Here is a 22,488-nt window from a genome sequence, read left to right as displayed (position 1 = left end):
AGGCTCAGGGGCTGCGGAGAAGGGCCGCTCATGGGCAGATGTGGCCAAGGGAGAGCCGCGGAGGCAATATGGGCCCTCCTATCGTCCCTCCCCAAGGGTGTTGGAACTGCTGCAGAGAAGGTTCGCTGAGGTGGTGGACGTCCCGGAGGAGGAGCTGGAGGGAAGTCGTTCGGAGTGGCGGAACTCTACGATCTTGGTGAGAAGTCTTGGGAGGTATGTTCCGGCGGACTGGGTGGCGAAGGAAATCAAAAGGGTGGGGCGCCTGGGATACGAGGTGGAGTGTTTCTTGTTGACGGACGGGTTCTTCGCTGTCCGATTTGAGAACGAGGCTGATCGGGAAGCTGCTCTGGCGAGCGGTCCTTGGATGGTGGCCGGTCAGCTTCTTGCAATGGACCGGTGGCGTCCTAACTTCATTCCGGGCGACGAGGGACTCAGTCGGGTGGTCGTTTGGCTCCGCATGCCTCGGTTGCCTTTGGATTACTGGAAGAAGGCGACCATCATGCGGATTGCTGCCTCGGCTGGTACTCCTCTGGCCTTGGATGGGGTCACAGAGCAGGGGAGGCGCTGTGGATTTGCCAGAGTGAAGGTTGCTGTGGATTGCTCAGCTCCTCTCAAACCGGGCACTCTAGTGAGGGGGTCATCGATGGGGGTTGCGGAGGTTTTCTGGCAGGATTTCATCTATGAAAACCTGCCAGCTCCCTGCTCCAGATGCGGGCGGATCGGGCATCCGATGGCGAACTGTGCATTTTCCATCCCGGAGGTCGAGGTGGCGGAAGAAGGGGAGACTCATGGTGATGGGATGGAACCCCCGAGGCCGTCGGCTCAGGTGAATGGGGGCGGTGGTGAACCGGGGGATCCACCGCTGTTCGGCCCATGGATGGTTATGGGGCATGTACGGGCGCCGTGGGCGGCTAAGGGGTCGGCACGGAGGAAGATGTCGGCCAAGCCAGGGGGTGGTCCGAGTGCGGCACCTACCTCTCCCCGTTCCGGTCAGAAGCCAGGCGTGAACAGGGATGGTGCGGGATCTTCCCCGATCGACCTTGACGGGTGGCAAAAGCCCACCAAGGTTGCTCGCCGAAGGACGCCGGAGAAGGACGTCTCGGAAGCCGGCGGAGGTGTCAACAAGGGCGGCCCGAGTTGCCCCAGCCAGGCCGAAGGTGCGGCAGCTGTGTCGGATCCAGGTCTGAGCTCGGGTGGAATCGACTCAGTGCCGACTCGGACTGTGGGTGACGCGGGACCCAATCTTGTTCGGGATGGGGTCGAGTCTGATGATGTGGGCGAGGTGGGATTCATTCTCGGGGTCAAGAATGATACCAATGAACTCGGCGGAACGGGTCGGAGCCCGATGAAACGAAGCAGAAGCCCTGTTAGTTCTAAGGGGTTGCTTCGCTCGGCCTCCCCCGGGGGAGGGATTGGTTCTTTGAGGAAGGAGAGGTCGGGGGGTAGCCGCCGCTGGAGGAGCAAGAGCCCCCCTCCGCCCCTCTCGGCGGTGCTTGGTCGGCCTCCTAGGGCGGAGCGGGAGTCCAAAGGCAGTGGCCCCTCTCGGCGGGTGGTGATGGGGGCGACTGGGAAGACCCTGGTCCGGTCCCTCTCTGTGACGGCGTTGGCCCCGGAGCTGGCAGTTGATCAGGCGGCACGGCTGGCAAGGAAGAAGGTAGGGCCGTGTCCTTTGGTGGGGATGGGGGGTGCGGTTGGGCCGCTCGACCAACCTCCGTCTGCGGTGGCCACAGCTGTACAGGTGGATCGGGGTAAGCTCCCTGTGCTGCCGGATATGGGAGAGTCCTCCAGACCCTGTGGTGTGGGGGGTGGCCAGAGCGAGGACTCAGGTAGCAGACTGCATAGAGGGCCGGTGCTTCCTGCACCAGAGCGAGGAATGGCGTTGGGCCAGGAGGTTCAGCCGGAGGCTGGTGGTGCTCATCTCCGAGCCTTGGACCAACTGAAGACCGCTGTGGAGAGGGTGCATACAGGAGTATCGGCATCGGCTTGTGACGGACCTGGGAATGAGGTGGTGGTTCGTGTAGGGTGTCCCGTGCCGGAGACCAGTGATGTTCCCCTCTGTGCCTTGGATCAATTGAAGGGTGTGGTGAGGAAGGTGAACAGAGGAGGATTGGTTAGTGAGGGAGCTGAGAATGAGGTGGAGTTTCATGAGTGCAACCCCGGGATGGTGGGTTGTGATATTACCATGGGTGAACAATGAAGGTCCTCCTATGGAATTGTCGAGGTGCGGGGAAGCCCTCTTTTGCCCCGGCGTTTCGGAGGTTTGTGCTACAGAACAGACCGAAAATTTGTATTCTATTTGAGACCCGTTTATCGGGTAGGAGCCTTCAGAAGGCAAGGAGAGTGCTCCCTCGGTCATGGGGATTCTATGCAGTGGAGTCCCGTGGATTGTCGGGCGGGATAATTGTCACGTGGAGGCTGGAGTCGTGTAGATTGGATCCGTTTCATGTTTGTGGCCAAGAGGTGATCCTGGTGATCTCGGAGGGCACAGACGATCCCTGGGTTCTTGCGGCGGTGTATGCGAGTACTGACTTCAGGGAGAGGCGACGGTTGTGGGAGGAGGCATCGCAGTTGGTTGCTCAGGGCTTCCCTTTTCTGATGGCGGGTGATTTTAATTGTATTGTCGACCCTCAGGAGAAGATGGGGGGTAAGCCTTTCTCCCACGAGAGGAAGGTTAAGGAATTCGAGGATTTTTTGACTACAAATGGGTTGATTGACTTGGGATTTACAGGTCCAAGGTTTACATGGTGCAATAATCAACAGGGTCCGGCCAGGGTTTGGGAGAGACTTGATAGAGCTTGTGCGACAGCTGGATGGGTCCAGAGGTTCCCGGATCATCGCGTTTCTCACTTACCCAGGATTGCATCTGATCACTGTCCCTTGTTGATGAGCACTGATGCCTTTGTTCCGGTGCTCCCCCCATTCAGGTTCGAGAAGATATGGCTCTCTTACCCTCGTTCATGGGAGATGGTCAGGGAGGCGTGGAGCACTCCAGTGAGGGGTGATGCCATGTACCGGGTGTCCAGGAGGTTGGAGTTGGCGAGGAGGAGGCTGAGGAGATGGAATCGAGAGGAGGTGGGAGACATTTTTAGGAGGATTGAGGAGTCAGAGGAGGCCATTGTTAGGTTACAGGATCAGGAGGCTCGCGGAGGGGGTCTGTCAGATGAGGATGTGGGGGAGCTTAGATCCTTACTTGCTCTGCATGATGGTCTACTTAGACAGCAGGAGATTTTTTGGAGACAGAAGGCAAGGGTTCAGTGGATCATGGAGGGGGACAGGAATACCAGGTATTTTCACCAGGCGACAGTGATTAGGAGGAATCAGAACAGGATCAGATTTATTAGGGATGAGGAGGGGCAGCAGTCGGAGGAGCCGGAGGTGATACAGAGGATTCTGGTGAGCTTCTTTAGGAGCAGATGGACAGAGCAGACTGGTGTAGCGAGCCTAGCAGATATTCCTCCGCCAGGGGAGTTGGTCACAGAGGTGGAGAACTCTGATTTGATTAGACCGGTATCAGAGAGGGAGATCAGGGAGGCGGTGTGGTCCCTCGGAGGGGACAAGGCGCCGGGGCCGGATGGGTTCCCACCGGTGTTTTTTCAGCGATATTGGATGATAGTAGGACGGGATGTGACGGCAGCTATACAACAGTTCTTCAGTACAGCAGTGATGGCGGCTGAGTGGCAGAGGACCTTCATTGCCCTGATTCCGAAACGACAGGATGCTACGGAGCCGAGTCATTTTCGTCCGATCAGCCTTTGTACGACCTTGTACAAGGTGACGACGAAAATTCTCGCTATCAGATTGAGGGGGGTGCTCCCCAGGCTTATATCCCCGGAGCAGGGGGCTTTTTTGGAGGGGCGGAGTATATCGGACAATGTACTCATTGCTCAGGAGTTTATGTTTGATCTTAGCAGAGCTCCGATGAGGAGAAGCTTGATGGGGGTCAAGCTTGATATGGAGAGGGCTTATGACAGGATGAGGTGGGACTTTGTGCAGCAGTCTTTGCGGTTGTTTGGGGTGCATGAGACATGGATCAGGTGGGCGATGAGCTGCATCAGGGGGCCCTCTTTTGCTCTTTTGGTGAACGGTTCGCCCTCCCGTTTCTTTTCGTCGTCTGGGGGTTTGCGTCAGGGTTGTCCCTTTCTCCATTGCTGTTTATTATTTGTGCGGATGCATTGTCTAGATTCTTGCGGCAGGCAGTGATGAGTCAGGAGCTGGAGGCTTACAGACCGGTGGAGGGAGCAGTGGCGATCTCCCATCTGTTATTTGCTGATGATTGTATGCTTTTAGCCAGGTCCACGAGACAGTCGGCTCGAGTTATAGATCAGATTCTTCGGGATTACTGTGCTCTGTCTGGGCAGCAGGTCAATTTGGACAAGTCCGCTGTTATCTTTAGTCCGAAGACGCGCGGGGCGCTGAAGCGTTCTATACTGGAGGTTCTAGGAGTAGGAGAACAGGGGGGCATGATGTCTTATTTGGGGGTACCTTTATGTGGTCGTCGTCTGAGGATTAGGGACTGTGTGTCCCTTGTGACTAGCGTCAGACGGAGACTGGAGGGCTGGCAGTCCCATTCATTGTCTATGATGGGGAGGATCGTACTGGTACGCTCTGTACTTTCATCTGTTCCTATTTATCTTCTATCCCATGTCGATATTTCGGTGTCAGTCTTGAGGTCCCTTGAGCAGTTGTTCAGGGAGTTTATCTGGGGGAGGAGGAGTGGCAGAGGCGGGATCCACTTGGTGGCCTGGGAGAGTGTTTGCCAGCCGACCAGTGCCGGGGGGCTGGGAGTGCAGTCTTTGATGACGAGACGGGAGGTGTTAGCGGCGAGGCATGTTGCCCGATTTGTGCTTGAGCCAGAGAGTATGTGGTCCTCATTGATGAGGGCCAAATATGGTGTCTTGGTGCCTGGGGGGCGGATGGAGCGTCACCTCTCTCCTACATGGCGAGTGATGTGTGCCAGGGCTATGGTGGTGCTTCCGGAGATCAGATGGGTGATTGGTGACGGGCACTCGATAGATGTGCTGGAGGATAGCTGGGTGACTGATTGGCCGATTTGTCGTCTGCCGACCATGGTGGACTCTGCGAGACTAGCCGGGTGTAGGGTCAGGGATCTGCTGGATTCTGAGGGGAGTCATTGGAGGGTGGGGCTGATCAGGGAGGTGTTTGGTGAGCAGTTGGCGGAGATGATTTTGGCCTTGCCTATTCCCTCTGGAGGGGTGTCGGATAGGCTGCTTTGGACTCCGACGGGGCGGTCGCGGGTGAGGGCCAGGGATCTTTGTGCATTGTTCTGCAGGACGCCAGCGCGACAGATTGAGGGAGGATGGATTTGGAGATTACGGATTCACCCACGGGTGGCACTATTCATCTGGAAAGTGGCGTGGGGATGTCTCCCGACGAGGAGTTTGCTTGTTCGGCGTGGTATGGGGGTATCTCAGTTTTGTGAGACGTGCGGTGATATCGTAGAGACTATTGAACATGTTCTCTTATTGTGCCCTAGAGCTCGACAGATTTGGCAGTGCTCTTCGGTTCCCCTGATTGATGCGGTAGTCTCGACACAGGATCTGCTGCGGATGCTGAGAGATTCCATGTCTAGACCCAGGTTGGCAGCAGAGGGGATATTGAGGGCGTACCTGTCTTACCACATTTGGTTGGATAGGAACGCAGGCATATTTGAGGGGAGGCGGGGGCTTCCGAGGATGGTGGTGGACAGGGCGGCGCGACATGCGAGGGAGGTTATGGTGGCTGCCACTGAGTTTTCTTCTGGGATGGCCAGGGACATCTGGGGTTCTCCTTTCGCTGTTTCAGCGCCCCTGTTTGTTACTGTCTCTTGGGTTCCCCCACCCCTTGGCTATCTCAAAGTAAACTTCGATGGCAGTAGGTCATTAGACGGGTTGACTGGAGGGGTCGGCTTTGTGATCAGGGATCACGGTGGTAGATTGGTGGCTGCAGGTGGGCGTCGGACACCTGGGATTACAGTTGTTGGTGCGGAGCTACGGGCTGCTTGGGAGGGGTTATCCTATGCCAGGCAGGTTCTTGGCGTCGAGAGGGTGTTCCTCGAGGGAGACTCTGCGGTGGTGATCGATTGGATCCGGGGGGCGGACAGGTACGGCGACGGTCACCCCCTCATTTGGGAGACTCGGAGGATGGCTCAGACGATGGTCGGTTTCCAGATTGGTCATGTGTTTAGAGAGGCGAACAGGGCCGCAGATTGGGTCGCCTCTTTTGTGGCCCGGCATTCCGGGGATGTTTTGTGGACGTCTACTGTAGACGCTCCTTCTTCTCTGTTGTCTTTTATTTCTACGGACATGGTAGGCTGTACTTATGTTAGATCTATATGATTGAGTAGCCGTTTTTTACCAAAAAAAAAGAGCGCAGGTGCCGGCCCATTTCGGCCGGCGGCCATGACACCAAGAGGAAATTGGATAAATTTTGAGAAGTACCAAGATATTTCATGATCTCAGCCAAAATATAGGATCCGGAGCATCAGTATCTTGGCTGATACAGTAAACCTGGGATTTGAGCATTGTGTTTAGACAAATGATTTGGATGTTAAAAAACATTTTAAAACATCTGTCAGCATGTTGATATTGTATCATCAAATATCTCAAGATATATCAGTCTAGATACCGAGGACCGAGGTTTTAGACATATTTTGCAGTTTGATGGGTCCAATTCTAAGTCCAAGCTAATGTCTAATTAAATCACATTACAACTTTCTACATTACTCTGTGTGTAATGTTTTGAAACATCAATACAAAAGCCTCATGCTCTATGACCTACGGCTCTACTTTGGGTTTGTCATGGTCCTTGGCTTAGCTGAGCTAATTAACTAACCTGATCCTGGAGGAGCCTCCAACTTTCTATAGCTCCATCCTTTTTCTCAATTTTTTTGTCGAACGTTTATAGCTCTAAATTTGATTGCCTTCAAGACCAACAAAGGATTTGCACATATTTAAGAAACCTTTTGCATTAGGTTGCCTGTACCAAATGCCACAATTCACAGACCATGCAATATGGTGCTGATTGCACGGTTTCGTATGTTTATAAATTAAGCCTGCCAACTTGATGACGCCAGGCTTGTGGATTTTCCATGGATTTATTGCTAGGCGTCAATCATTTGGGGTTCCACATATCATTTTCAATACTGACGGTGAAGCAACGGCGCTTTATTGAGTGGGGACGTGCCGACATGTGGCGACGACAGTGTTTAGAGGGTTTGGACCAGCTTGGAATTTTTGGAAGATAGCCTGTGATTATTTTGTTAGAATGTATATAGAGACTAGAGTAGGTTCTTACAGCCTTTACATTATTCTAAGAGATCATAGCAAAAGGCTCGCAGTCTAGCTGTGGAAAAATTATTCTCTATACTGTATGTACCATACAACTTTGACACCCTGTATGCCACTTATTGGACCTGCTAGTTTTTATAGCGGTGCACCAAGATGCATACTTGATGAATGAGGTTCCCAGAAACGAGCACTATGATTAGTGTCATGAAGTGTAAGGACTAATTTCTCTTAACCCGGGTATGTGAGTTGGTTTCGACACTAGCGAGCGATAGGGACAGACTTCCTGTCTCTCTTGATGGTGCTTATCTATAATTTGGGCCCATATGTGGTGCACTTGGTGTAAGATATAATTTTCTGTATCAACCAGAGTGGGGAGAAAATGTGTGCATGAAGTATTCTTAGATAAGTAAGGAGTCTTGCTTAACTGGATGGCAATTGCGCCTGTATATGCATGGTAGCTTGCATGTGTCTTACAACTGGGCGTATGTTTTTAGCAATTACCCTCCTATCTACATGGCTTGCTCCATGGTCAGGGGAAGTGAAAATTTTAAGAACCATTATATTTCTTTTCTTTCTAAAATAAAGAGCATCAGGATTCTTTTACCAACTTTGCTTGCAATTCAAGACAATGTCATTACCACTATTAAAGCTCTACTTGGAGCATCTTGTCTCCATTTTGATAGTTGGCAATTGCAGCTTGAGTGCTAACCACCAATATCTTCTTTTTCCTTTCTTTTTTTTCTCAGTTCAATCATCACCATCCGCTCATGGGCCAGCAGTAGTGTGGTACAAGGAAGGTTGTCGACTTTTAATAGGAGCTAATGTTGCACCACATTGAAGGTTGTCAATTTGTAGGCATACAATAAAAAAGAAGTACAAATGACCTATTATATTGAACTACCTTTTTTTTTCCTCCCTTTTTTGTAAGGAACGCCTAAGCCTCACATGGACTGTAGTTTGAGTTGGACAAAGTTTTTTTTTTCCATTGTTTTAATGTCAATGCTTCAGCAAGCCACAGTGCCTTTGGAATTGATAAAGGTGTATTGTGTGTTTCTATTGAGGAGTTTCAGAAAAATACATCTATTAAAACAAGAAGTCCTTCGTGTCACCACGGAGGAACGTATATAAATGAATGATAAATGCTAAAGCTTAGAAGAGGAGGGCATTATAAATCACAAACATATGATTTTACCTTCAAGTAACATGTCATCGTTTACTAGCCTTACTAGAAAATTGGCCTTACTAGCCTAAATATAATGGACCTTCCACGACCAAGATATTCATTGCATTAGAACTATGGAGGTCAACCAATCCGTCAATCAGTAGCATGTTGTCGGTGCATGTTTTGCACCGTAGGGCCTGGAGCATGGGTTGGGTGAGCGACGAGTCGCCATCTCTCAACTCCCACCGTGTATTGCACCCCGCTCGTATTTGGTACGGTTGAGAGATGGGCGACAACTATCTCTCTTAGAGACAGATGATGCATCACCCATTTAAGCATACACCATCTTTTGTGATGCAAAACATGCACTGCAAAGGATCCTAACTCAAACATATAACTTGTCAGTTCAAGAAGAACTGCTTACAAATTTAACTATGGATAATTATTTATAGAATTCTTATTCAAGAAGATGGGTGCAGCGAGAACAGATCTTAGACTAATTTAGTTAGGAAAAGATGTGAGTTGTGGATTAATTGGGATCCATGAGTTGTTGCTAGAAGTAGATAGGTCTTATATTTGAGCAATGCATTATCATTTATCCATGCATTTAAAGCTAAAAATAAAAAAGAATCTTGTTGGATGTTGATGCGCATGTAACCCTAGTCGACAAAAGGAGGATAGCATGCTCGTGCGGATGCCTTCTTATGTTCCTAAGTTTACCATGCAAATATACAAAAAAAATCAAACCTTTTTGGACAATCAAAATTATAATTGATGACAATATTTATTGATTTCAGTATGCTCGTCCCTTTGATGGAATAGCAGCCATCCTCCAATCTCTTTGATTTAAATAAGCGTGGTTGCCATGACAAGGGAGGGTATGCTTTGAGCCGACTCAAAGGATACCAGTGCCATCTTCCTTCTTTTCCAAACGAAGATTAAATTTATCTTATTATAATTTTGGCCAACCATTTGATTGATTCTCTACCCATACGAGTTTGATATAATTGCTCGCACACTTGTTTTTGGATGGAGAAGTTTTTGATGAAATGTATTCTTTACTAGTTATCTTGAAATTTATTTATGGCATGTAAGATGCGGACTTTGTTGCTCCAAGAGACAACCTTATCCTTATCATTTATTTATTTTTCAGCCATCACATCATGCCCATGTCAATACCAATTCAAGAAGAAGAATGTTTTGGGTGACCGACCGACACCCATAATGCTTTCCTACATGTTTTTTTTTTTTCTTTGTGATGTAAAAGGGAAGGCAGAAAGGAACCGTCTGGCTTTTATTGGAGATTAATCATATTTACTTGTCAAGAGAGGAGAGAAACAGATGCTAGAAAAAAAAACTAAATGATTCCAAACTAAGCGTGTGATAATCTGGAGAGAACTTCATCCAAACCAATAAGTAGGAACATTTATTGTCTAAAAGTTCCAAACAATTTTACAAAGAATTTAAGGAAAAAAGCACTAGAATCTAGAATGGCCATAAGCTCCAAATTTGAAACAAGGAACAACCAATTTTCCACCACCAATTTTTGTACTAAGCTTTCCTACATGTTCACCATACAAGAAGTTCAAAAACACATCCTCAATATTAATTTACAGTAATAGTTGATAGATGCCATTCATAGCATCTTACAAACATTAATAGAGCAAAAAGGCTTTTCTTTGGTGGTAGCAATTGTGTGGTGTTGCTGGAAAGAAAAGAACTCTAAGATGTTCCTTAACAAAAGCTCGACGGAAGAAAATGGCTTTTGTAAGGTAATGCATAACTCTAGGATGTTTCCTCAACAAAAGCTTGACGGAACAACAAGTGTTTTGGAGTTGGTTTGCTTTTCAAAAGATGAAACAATTCCTTTTTTTTGTTTCCATTCTAGCTTGTACATAGCTAACAGATTGCTATCTTCTTTGCTTTCTCAGGAGTTTGTTTAGTTACAAATGACACCTGCAGTTCTGATCCGACGAACTCTCTGCTTTTTGTAACTCATGCTCTCTATAATTACCAATTTTTTTAATAAAGTCTTAGGTGGCTTTTGCCTCTCCTAGTATATAAAAAAAAACAAGCATTATTTTTCTAAAACTGATTAAATAATAAGACAGCGGAGTGATCATCTGTCAACAGTCTAAATAATCATGGTTTTCTCTAAAATTTTTCTCGAAACATTGGGGATGTGCCATCACAAAAATCTAGAACTACCATTTCAGATCCATATGCTGATTGTTCCTTAGCTACTTGCTTGCATGAGCAGTATGTCCAAGTTTATATTATCAAATTGTATTAGGTAGGCAGGAATCTCTTCTCGTGCTTGGGTGGTTGAACGGTCATCCATCGTCTGGGTCCGCGAGAAAACTAGCGTCGGTTGTGCAATCGCAATCGCAATCGCTTCTTCTCCGCATCATCAACTACTTATTAACCACCCTCGGCTGCTCCAGCGAGGCGGAGGCATCTGCGTCACCATCCATGAGGGTAAAGCCGGCAATTAAGTCACCCAACTAAAACGGATAGGAGGAGTCGAAGATGCTGTCAAATATAATATTTTATTTTAAGCTCGCAAGCGGACGCAAATGCACACGCAGCCAATAACCGCCACGCTGCGTGCACGGGTATGATTTATAGGAACCAACGGTTATGATTGGCTGAGCGCACGGCTACGGTGTTAAGCGGGATCGGGGGTATTAATGGGTCATAATGGGGTGTCCACGAAACGAGCTGGCTTCTTTAAAGTCGTTTTAGTTGGACAGCGGACCCCCCGGTCCCTCAAGCTTTTTCTGAAACCTACATTCTTGTTTCCCTCAACGATCGTACGCGACCCCGATATGTTACCCCAACGGTTCGAAACCGGGATGCTACCCCCCGAAAAACCGGATCGGTGCCGGCTTCGAATTTATGAGGAGACAACGGGGGCTGCATTCTATCTGTCTTCCTCTGCTTTTCTTCCACTCCGTCGCCACTCTCTCTCTCTCTCCTGTCTTTCTCTTCTTTCTCTCTTTTTTGTTTATCTCCTTTTCGCGCTTTTCTCTTTCTTCGCGCTTTTCTTTTCTTCTCTTGAAGGCTTTTTGTACCCGAGAAATAGCTTCTCTCTGCTGCCCTCCTCTCTCTCATTCTTGTCCCTCCTCTTAGTTTTTTTTCTTTTTTCTTTTTTCTTTTTCTGGGACGAGAATGAAGGAGAAGTAGAGAGAGCTAGGGTTTCTACGACTGACTGGATTCTGCCGGTAAGCTCCAGATCTGTTTGGATTTCGATGCTTTCTTGGTCGAGTATATGGTTGAGGTTGGTGCATTCGCTTTCGGATGCAGACTAGTTTATTGTTTCGATTTGGGCTTTGGGATGGTTTGAGCTGCGGATTTGGAGGAATTTCGGGGGATCGAGCTCGTCTTTGTGAATCATTTCGTTCTTTCTGTGGTGAAAAGTCTGTCGGTGTTGTGGATTTCGCCTTTGCAGAGAGTTCTTTGGCTGTTTAGTAGCTTCTTGGCTGAACGCCGTCGGACTAGTGTTAGGGTTAAGTGAGGGTTTTGATGCGTATCGTGAAGGCTCAAAAAATACCATGAGAAGAACCCTGAGTGCAGTTTGCAGATTATTCATGGAAGGTTTAGTTTAGATGTAGTTTAAGGGTTTTGGAGGCAATGTGATCTTGCTATCCTTCTTAGGTTTTTCTTGAATCCATACCGAACTACAGGAAATTGTGGATTTGCTGCTCGGATCTCACTTGGATTCAGATTTTGAGCAGGTCCTTCGTCTTGTAATTTTATGTCAACAGTTACAGCTAAGGACGTGCTCAGAATGTTGAATGAATAGCTATATACATGCTATTTAGATTATCTTCTGGCATTTCATTGTATACAGCTAGCATTCTTTGGATAGATGTTGATATTTGTGTTAGATTATGCTGCCTGCTGTAGTCTGGTGCAATGATCTAGCTGGTTGCAGGTTCTACGATCCAAGATTCAGGCGAGAAGGATCTTGGTTTTTGCCATGGGGAAATCACCTGGGGAAATGGATCAAGACATTGCTTTTTGGGAAGAAATCAGCCCGATCTCATGCAATGCAAGGAAGGGATGCTCTGGTATGCCTTTGGGTTATTCTGCATTTTGATTATAAATAGTGCCGCTGTTTGTTTATTTCCATTAGAATGATGTTTGGTGTTGTATCGATGGATGATTGAAACAAATTGGCATGGACTGAAGAACCCTTGCATCTTGCATTTGCACTCCCTTCTTTATTTGGTCAATGCCTGATTACTGCTTTTTCAAGAGATGGCTTTAGAAGGGGAACATGTTTGAACTTGCCATTCTTTCTACATCTTCATATGCCCGAGTGGGTCAGAAAATTAAACGATGATTGCATGCCTGGAATGTCTTGGTAGTTTATGTTTCATTGACGGTGTCTTAGTTAACATTGTTTAGGAATTTGTTAAAGGTGCGACAATTCCAAATTTTAGATCTTGATCACACGAGATACAAAACTGGCTAAGTCAACTTATATTGCTCTGATGTGGCACACTGAGTACACTTATCATGTATGGAGTTATCTTAACCATTTGTTTAGGAGATTGGCAGTTTACTTTTGCCATATTTCTTGGACGAGTTGTGCTTGGAAACTAAAAAGAAAACTTTTTTGTTGATTTAAAGTTTTGGAATATCTGTCACAAAGTGCAAAATTGAAAACGTTTATTCCCAATCACACGTACAACTTGCATATAAACACATTGAGAGCTTACATACTTCCCCATTTTGAAGAGATGTGGTTGAGATTAAAAGCTTCTCAACTAAAAAAAAGAAGAAGAGGAAAGTAAGAAAAGAAATGTAGCAAGATGTGACAAAAGTGTGTACCTATGCTGTGTCATGAATCCAAGATTACTCAATTTTTCTTTTGTTTACAACTTTACGTGTGAAGTAAGGCTTAGTTAGTGGAACTTGTGATCGTTTAATAGAATATGTTCAATGATGAAGAACAAACATGACATTAGCTGTCTTGTTTTACAGGACATTTTTATGACTAGGCTGAAAGAATAACATGCTTTTTTTGTTTTTTCAATACAGAACATGGTCTAAACTATATGCTTAGTTATAATTCAGGGCTTGTCTTCTAAGGACTGATATGTCAAGAATTTATCTGTTTTTGATTCTTGAAATCTCAATTGCCTATGATATTCCTGTCCAATTTTGATTAATATACACTATCTTGAATATCAGTTACAGCTTCTTGCATGTCAGTTACAGTTTCTTCTTCTCTTAGCATGATGTAAATGTTACATTTTCATGAGTGTACTCCATGGCAAACTTATGCATTAAATCATCACACCTTTCCTACCCAAGTTAACATTTTAAGTATGGGAGCCCTTATTTATCTTTCATGTTTCAATTACAGAAATCTGTCAATAATAAAGGGTATATTGGAGAAAAAGGACCTCGTGCTTTGGCTGGGAATTCTCAGTAATTTCTGACCAGTACTTGTCGGCACCCGACAACAGTGGAATTATCTCAAATTTAGAAAAGGGAACACCTTCCAATTTAGATGGTGATCTGGAAGAATGCTTTCTGCCACAAGTCAGGATGCAGAGAAGCAGGATTTGCCAGATATGACACATCAAACATCCTGAAAAGCTTAGAGAAAGCAAGCTGCTATAAAGGCACAATCAGCTTTTCGGGTTATCTGGTATTTGCTGGTTGGACTTGTTTTCTGTTGAAAATATATTATGAATCTTGCAATTTTCGTTTGTTTCTCTGCTTGAAAATCTTTATTCATAATATATCTGCAATTCCACCATCTGTACCTTTGTCTCGAGTTTATACATTCTAGGTTTGTATCCTATTGATCTCCATCATTCATGCATCAGGATATCAACCTTACAGATTTCTATCCGTGGTAACAAACATTTCCTGCAGCATCATTCTTATATCCACCTATATATGAATTGTAGGATAAGTGAACCACGGAAATTATCTTGGGAGATAATTGATAATATAAATAATTGTGCCTGTGGATGCATATATTTCTTTACCCTTTCTCGAACTAGTTTATTTCCATACTAATTATGCATTCTGTATACTGGTTATTCCTTGCTGATATCAATATACCTTTTGTGCAGGCACGCAGGGCGTTTCGTGCATTGAAAGGTATTATTAGGCTTCAAGCCCTAATTCGTGGGCATCTGGTAAGGAGACAAGCTGTTGCAACCTTACGTGCTATGCAGGGAATTGTCAAGTTACAAGCCATGGTTCGCGGCCAAAGAGTTAGGTTTCTAGCATTGGATTCAGAATACATGCAATGCTTGCTCAAGGAAACACTGTGGGTAACTATCCTAACCTGGGGGTTTAGTCATTGAATAATTTCTTTCAATAGGCATACCTTTGTCCTTGCATTCTTCTCTAGTACTGAACCTCCTGCATGTTGATTTTAATAATGTGTGCAACACAGGAAGTAAAGGGATAATACTCAAAGTCCCATGTTGCTTTTCCTCAGCAATAAGTCAAATTAACGGGATTGTGAATCATGGGTTAGTTTTAGAACTGATTCTATCAGTATCCATGACTTGACCTGTTGTTATCTATTATTTCATCTTGTTCCATCGCTTGTCAATTTTGATGTGTGATTACACAGTAAGCAAGCACGGGCATGCTTGGAACCCTCTAGATTCCTTAAGTGCACAATCAGCCAAACTAATGGGTACACAATTTTGTAACCAAGAAGTGAAGAAAGAGATCCTATTTAACATATTATAAACCAAAGAAAAATCTGTTGTAGAAGAAAGAAACCATCATCCAAAAATTGTCTTGATGTTGTGAATGAAGGAAGTAAATCATTCCTTGTGTTTGCTTACTTGGAGGGAGGTGAACTTTTGAGCATGTTCAATCTGGACTGGTTGTAAAATAAGGATCATTACAATGTAACCAGAAGGCTTGCAGTGTTGGACTCCAATTTGTATCCGTATTGAAGTTAATAATAAAAACAATCGTTAATTAAATGGGGTGGATCTTTCTGTAATTTTCTTCAAATGCATACAGCTTGCTGCTGAGGTATCTGCATGCCTGGCTAGCTGCTTCTCTTAGGTCTAACTGGTTTATATTGGAAATAAGGAAATTGCGGAGGGGCTACTTTTATTTCTTCCTTTCCAGTTGACTAGTATTTTACTTTTTTGTCTTTTTGGGCTACAGATTGGGTTTAGGGAGTTCCAAGAGTCATCAGAATTACACGCTTTAGACTATTTAGTTGTCATTCAAACATAGGGTTCAGTGGAGATCATATATTGTATTAGGAACAATAAGCTTTTGGATAACGTTGTATACTGAAAATTAATTCTACATTTTGAAATTTTTTCTGCTTTTTAATCTGCTTCTGTTTAAAGTACACTGCATTCAGTGCACCCCTTTTTTTCTTGTTTCCTTTTCTTCTTTTTGTGGGGGGTTCTGTTTTTCTTTCTTTTTTTTTTTGGGGGGGGGGGGGAGGTAGTATTATTTGTGTTATGTATTATTATTTTACATTCATTCTCTTGGGACTGACCTGCTCTAAGTACATTCTGAATTTCAATATTCTGGAGTCTGTTTCTAAATTTTCACACTGATAACTTTGAACCATAATTGACTTCTGGGTTTTACTTTTCTTTCATCAGAATGTGTTTATGTATCTGCCTTTCTTGCAGCATAAATTATTAATATGTATCTAGAATGATGCTCCTTATACAAATTGATCAACATATTGTAGTAACTACCTTATTCCATTTGCTGCTAGTTGCCACACTTCTTTTCAGGATGCTAAACCCTTGAATTCTTGGAAGGAGAAAACTCTTGACAAATGCATTTCTTTGCAAGGCAGGTTCAAATATGTCACACATTTTTCATAATGGAAGCCATCTTATACCAAAGCGAAGCCCTGAATATCTAGGCAATGCAAGCTCTCTTAATTCAATGCCTTTTCATTTTCCTTAAGTTTGACAGTTTGCAATTATGCTACATGAAATGAATTGATGAAGGATTGTCCATGATGTTTTAATACTCCTTTTGTTAACTGACATTTTCATTTCTTTTAGATAGTTACTTTTGGCTGTTCTCACCCTTCGTTCATCTCCTGTAGCTTCTTTCTTCATTGCTTGTTGCAAAGCCTCTGCAAGTACAGTATGATCAAGGGACCCCAATTCAGTCTTTAGTTGGTTGGAGAGATGGACATCCACTCATTTCTGAAGCCGCTTTCACAGCCAAAAAAGGCAACTGATTCAAAATCTCAGCCAAGAAGGTGGAATTATGCTATGGAAACTGAATCAGCAGATCAAAGCGCAATTCGTAGGAATTCAGCTTTGAATGTTGACTCTGCTCAAACCAATGTCGCATCTGAACCTGAAAAAACAAAACGCAACCTGAGAAAAGTTTCTGGCTCTCCTGCTGACTCAGTACGGGAACCTCCACAGACTGAACTTAAGGTCAAGCGTAATCTGAGAAAGATATCTAATTCCATCACAGAGGCTTCTGACTGTCTAGGTTGAAACTGAGAAACCAATTTGCAGTGTGAGAAAGGTGTCGAGCTCCCCTTTTGATGTTTCTGACCAAGCCTTGAAGATTCTGTGGAGAAGATAAAGAAGATGTTATTCTGACTCCTGATACCAAGCCTGAGGTGGAAACTGTTTTGGATCTACAGTAGCAGAGGGACCTGCTGAGACCTTGCCTGTCGAGTATTCCACAACTGAATCGCATCAATTGCAGAGCATCGACAACGAAGAGAAGGCTTTGGTGGTGACTGGGAGTTACGATCCAAGGAAGAACAACCTTGCCTCGAGAACCAAATCCAGCCAAGAAGGTCTTCCTTCTCAGAAAGATCAGAATATGCTGAAAATGGTTTACAGAACACTCCAGTCTTGCCAAATTATATGGCAGCAACTAAATCTGCAAAGGCCAAATTACGGGGACAGATTTCGCCAAGTTGGCTCAGATTCAGTTGACAAAAATGGAATCACTCGTCGTCATTCTTTGCCATCTTCTACCAATGGCAAGTTGAACTCACACTCACACGGATGACTAGTTCCAGCTAATGGAAAGGGGGAAATAGAAGTCTCTTTCATCTAGAGATGGACATGGTATGAATTTCAATATTCTTTTTCTTAGGTTAATCTGTCCTTGCTTAGAATTTTCTTGCTTTTCTGATTTTTCTGTTTGTTTCTTTTTGTTGATTCATCTGTTGTTGTTTCAATATATATTCTAGAAATTAAAAGCCCTTCATTACATGTTCTAGAAATTAAAAGTCCTCTATCTTATTTGTCAATCATACATTCTTTATACATTTGACGTCCGTCTTTTTCAGCAACCTCTTTTGTAGAATTTTATCTTTCATAAAATCACTGCAGGAAGTTAATTTAAATGTCCATTTTAAGATATAGTTGTGAACCAATTAGGATTATAAACATGTTTGGGAAATGAGTTACATGATAGCGCTACATGTATTCAATTTACAGATATGCATATTCAGTCTATGTTATATGGACTCTGGTTGTGTGTCAGTGTGGATGTGTCTCTAGGTGTCAGATCCATTTAATATCTAGAATTTCTTGTATGCCTTTCTCGTTGCAATACTGATCTCCATGTCTTAAATGTGGGTATGGGTACTCGAGGCAAATTGAATGTGCCTTGTAACATAGATTTAAATAGATTTGTTGAAGCAAATATAGCTGTGTCTCTATTGCCACCATATCTTAATTAGTTTATGATGTATCAAGATATAGGATGACCGCTTTGTCTGATTGTGAAAGAGGAGCAACTCTCTATGCGAACTTCTGTCCAGCTTTGTTGTAAAGCATAACCTGATCATCATCGAAAAAGACCATGACACAAGTATCATTCCTTTATATCTCACTTTGTGACCCTTTTTTTAATAGGAACCTGTAATGTCAACTAATTCGCTCTTTCGTTACATTTCTTAGGGATATATAGAGTAAATTTGTCGAACGAACAACTCCCATTAACATCTGGTCATGATGAAAAGGAGCTGGACGCTTAACCCTGTTCTATGATGATATAGAGCAATTGAAATTCCTGGTATTTTGACACCCAGTAATGATGCTTCTCGTTTTAATTGACAGCGTTTGCTTACCAAAACAATGAGCATCTATTATGTAGATATTTTAGATGAAAATCAATTTTCAATTAATAGTGTGCTTTTGGGGTGTAGACTGCAGTTAAATGTGTTGGATGCACACCGTGCTAGAGATTATGTAATATGAATGAGTTTATGTATTTTCATATGAAGAAACTGTTGCTTTAAGTAAGTCTGGCAATATCCATGATAATTCAACCTTTTACCATTAGCTTGTGGTGAAGATACTGAGGATATTTTTTAAACTGAGTGAGGCGTGCTTGATAAAGCTGCATGGGGTCGGTTGGCCAATGCGGGGAGGGAAGCGGCTCGCTTGTGGGGTAGGAGGGAAGATTTTGGGTGACATTGAAGGGTTCACCACTTACGGGGCATGAGACTAGAGGTTTTGACTTTGGAATGGTGGCATGAAAAGTATATCACATTCTGTTCCACCAGCTGAGCCTCTGGCAGCTGCCTTTAGAGGAAATCTTGATTATAGGAGTTGGATCCAGTTTGGGCTTAAAAAAGTTGCTCCAATTTCATAGGATTGATGTTGGACCAAAGGATAGAAAACAATTAGCTTTCTAGATTACCAAAGTTTGGCACAAGTTATGTATGTGAAAGAAAGTAGGATCTTTTGCATGCATATCCTTAACATATTTGAAATTACATGTACACCTTTGTAAATTTGCTATTTATGTGTGTACCCTTATAAATTTGTTTCTCTTTACATGTCTAGCCTGCCCTTAACTCAATAAGGTAGATATGCAAAATGGAATAATTTATAAGGGTATACACCAAATAGTACATTTGAAAGGGTAAACATGCAATTTCAGTTTATAAGGTTATATATGAAAAAAAAACCTTTTTATTAAATGCTAATTAAACTATCGTCGTCAAGCGGACTCGGCGTACGTGACTATTGATCTTCAGCATGCTTCTTACCTATGGGAAATTATGTGGCAAAATTTTAAACTGTTGACATCAACGCTTTTAAAATCTTGAGCAATAAATGGAGACTGAGAATATGATGAGCATTATTAAGGTTAATCAGACATAGAGATGTAAAATCAGCAATGATAAACTAAAACTATTACATGCGAGAAATCTTAGTAGTAGGGCAAAGGAACAATTTATAATTTGATCATATGCATCAAGGACCATTGGAAGCCCTACTTAGTGAAGGCTATCCACACATATATGTATATGTGCATGTATGTATATGTGCACGTCTATGTATATGTGTGTCTATGTATATGTATGTAATTAAATGTCTATATGGTTGGATGGGTCAGCAAAGTGAAGGGAATGCTTAAAACATGTACGGAAGTTTGGAGAAAGATTTGGAAATGGCTTGTTTAATAGAAGTTGGTTCTCCTTGATAGAAATGAATGCCTAGGAAGAACTTTCATAAAGCTGAACCTAATAGAGAACAAGGCTTGTTTGCAATGTGTAATTGTGGTCCTTTATTTTATCATCATTGGAAGAAAAAATTGTATACACTTTGTTGAGTTTATCAGGTGGAACTTTGAATTTGCTGTTGGCAAGAAGTTTGGATGTATCATGATCTTTGTGTGAAAATAAATTTTGCATTTTAAGAGTCACATTACTACATATGTTATTATGGCTGGTGATAGCTGACACTCATCCAACTTGTGTATTAAATTCTTTGATGACTGGTGACTAACACCAGATATACAATCTGTTATGTCTTGATGTTGGTGGACATCCATTTGAAGTCAAGATTTACATGAAAATCAATTTGATTAACCTTGATTCTGTAAGTTGGAAATGTGATATGTGGCATTTTAACAAGGTCAAGTTGAATTGCACAATAATATATTATATTAAGATTATATTCTTCTAGCTCCTTTTCCTTGTAAAGGAGCTTATTACTTTTCATAGGATTGTGTTGTGGGCAGAGGATGGTTTGCAAAGACAGATCGCTTGCTTGTCCAAACTGTGGCATCAAGTTCCGTGCACAGATAAATCAATCTCAATATTGCATTAATTTTGAAGGATGTACAGGATCATATTTGCTTGATTTTCTTGGAATCATTTTGTCCTATCTAGTGTCAGAATAAGGATTCCTATAAAGCAGAGGCTAGAACACCCAAGGAGTTGCTGATATGCAAGGGCAACTGGAGACTAGAAAGCAAACCAGAAGATTTCCTAGACCAGAAAGGACAAATGAAAAGGAAGAAGAATATACCTATTATATTGACCTTCATTCATCTGCGCAACACAAATTATAAGCTAGCATGCACTTGAAACACAATCCTTGCAATTTGTAACATCAATATCGTCCATTGAGAAAAGCTATTGTATATCTTTCTTTTCTAGCGCTAATTGAATTCGAGATTCTTTCTGAAAATGACATCAGAAATGCTCGATCTCATGGCAGTAAAATATGTTTACAATTTCCTGCAGTTTTCCTTACCTGTACTTTGTTGAAAACTGCAGAAAGGGCAATTCAAGTAGAATGGAGACGGTGATGGAAGAATGGGAATTCGAATATAGCTTTGCATGAGAGGTAAATGTTCTAAGTTTGTCTGCAGTTTTTTTCATTATTGTTTGTCTTGTGGTGTAAAGTTCTGCTATCATCCCCAACTAGTTTGATGAATAACTGGAGTATGGCGTGTTTGATCCCGTCTTGTTGTTGGGTTCATGTGTGTTATGTATAGCTAAAAGCATTTTACATTCGGTTGGATTTCTTTGAAACTGCTAGTTTTACTCTTACATTTATTCTGTAATAGGACCACCAAGGGAAAACATGTCACTCAAATGCTCTTTCATCTGATTAGGACATCTGCATTTCTATTGCTTTAGACTCTGGACCACTTACGTTTACCCTGCTGTAGATGGGGTTTTGGTCAAACAGCTTTTTGTGATACTGATAGTGTTCAAGCAATGACTTGGATCCATGTCTTACATGGTCTCCGATAAGTTGCCTTCAACCTTGATTATGCTGTTCCTCAATAAAAGAGAACCGGAAGCCTCACAGCTACTGGTTCATATTTTCTTGGCAAGTTGTTTATAGTTGAAACCCGTAAATATAATATTTATACAGGCACGGGAAGACTCAGGTGCCTAGGTTTTGCGCGTTTAAATTTGGGTTCTTGAATATTCTTAATAGGCGTCTTGGTGACCACATTGTTGATAAGAGTTTGTGACATGCATGGTTATTGATGGATTTTGGTCATATAAGCATGGTCCTGTTTCTGATAGCAGTGAATCTCCTTGACTACCAAGAGCTAGAGCAATCTGTTGACTGGCTGTTTGCATCAGATATGCATGGTGCTGAAGATGTTTATCTGTTCTGCCAAGTTGGTTCGCACCAGAGCTAATGTAGAATGATGTTGTGGATCTCATAACAAAGTAGACACATGCTAATGTGTGATTCCGTTGCTCCATTTTTGACTGGCAGCTTACAGGCTGCCTTGATTAACTCATGTTTCCATTGGTGGCAATGGATTATTTTCACCATCGCCTCCTTTTCCTGAGAGAGAGAGAGAGAGAGAGAGAGAGAGAGAGAGATTTTTTTTTTTTTTGCTAGATCGGGAGATTCATACAACACGTGTACGGATACATCCAATAAAATCGGAAAACAAAAATATCACGGAGCTTCCGAGACAGCTCTCCATCCCTCCTCACAAGGTGCTACTGGCATGGTTAGCTACATACGTGGCCGCCTAATTTGCAGCCCTGTTGGTTTTTCTAAACACATGCTTCGCCTGGACAACTTCTCTATCTCTCATCATCATTCAGATATCGTGAATCAAGGAATGGTCAGCAGTAACGACCTTCGAACCCCTCAGGATCCAACTGATGATCGTAGCCGAGTCATCCTTCAAGATGACTGAGTTAGCTGAGAGCACACTCTGAGCGTGTCGAAGATCCACCCAGGCAGCTCTTAGCTCCGCACCAGAAACTGTGCAGTCAAATAACTGGCAGCCTCCTGCTGTCACAACCCT

At 43.5% G+C, this 22,488-nt stretch overlaps 1 protein-coding gene across 1 annotated transcript; it reads left to right on the top strand.

The window, feature by feature from the left end:
• Nucleotides 1-2,193: 2,193 nt before the first annotated feature.
• On the top strand, nucleotides 2,194-21,335 carry LOC103720556. The gene is given in 14 exon segments (XM_039132052.1): nucleotides 2,194-4,034; nucleotides 4,181-6,100; nucleotides 12,386-12,521; nucleotides 13,826-13,891; nucleotides 14,475-14,750; nucleotides 16,146-16,235; nucleotides 16,237-16,266; nucleotides 16,529-16,577; nucleotides 16,580-16,630; nucleotides 16,633-16,931; nucleotides 17,062-17,179; nucleotides 17,182-17,365; nucleotides 17,367-17,522; nucleotides 20,978-21,335. Coding segments are annotated over 13 exon segments (5,157 nt in total). The 3' UTR covers nucleotides 17,464-17,522; nucleotides 20,978-21,335.
• Nucleotides 21,336-22,488: the final 1,153 nt, after the last annotated feature.

The sequence above is a fragment of the Phoenix dactylifera genome, chromosome 11 (assembly GCF_009389715.1).
Source record: "Phoenix dactylifera cultivar Barhee BC4 chromosome 11, palm_55x_up_171113_PBpolish2nd_filt_p, whole genome shotgun sequence".
Lineage (NCBI taxonomy): Eukaryota > Viridiplantae > Streptophyta > Magnoliopsida > Arecales > Arecaceae > Phoenix > Phoenix dactylifera.
This window is presented reverse-complemented; position numbering and strand designations above follow the sequence as displayed.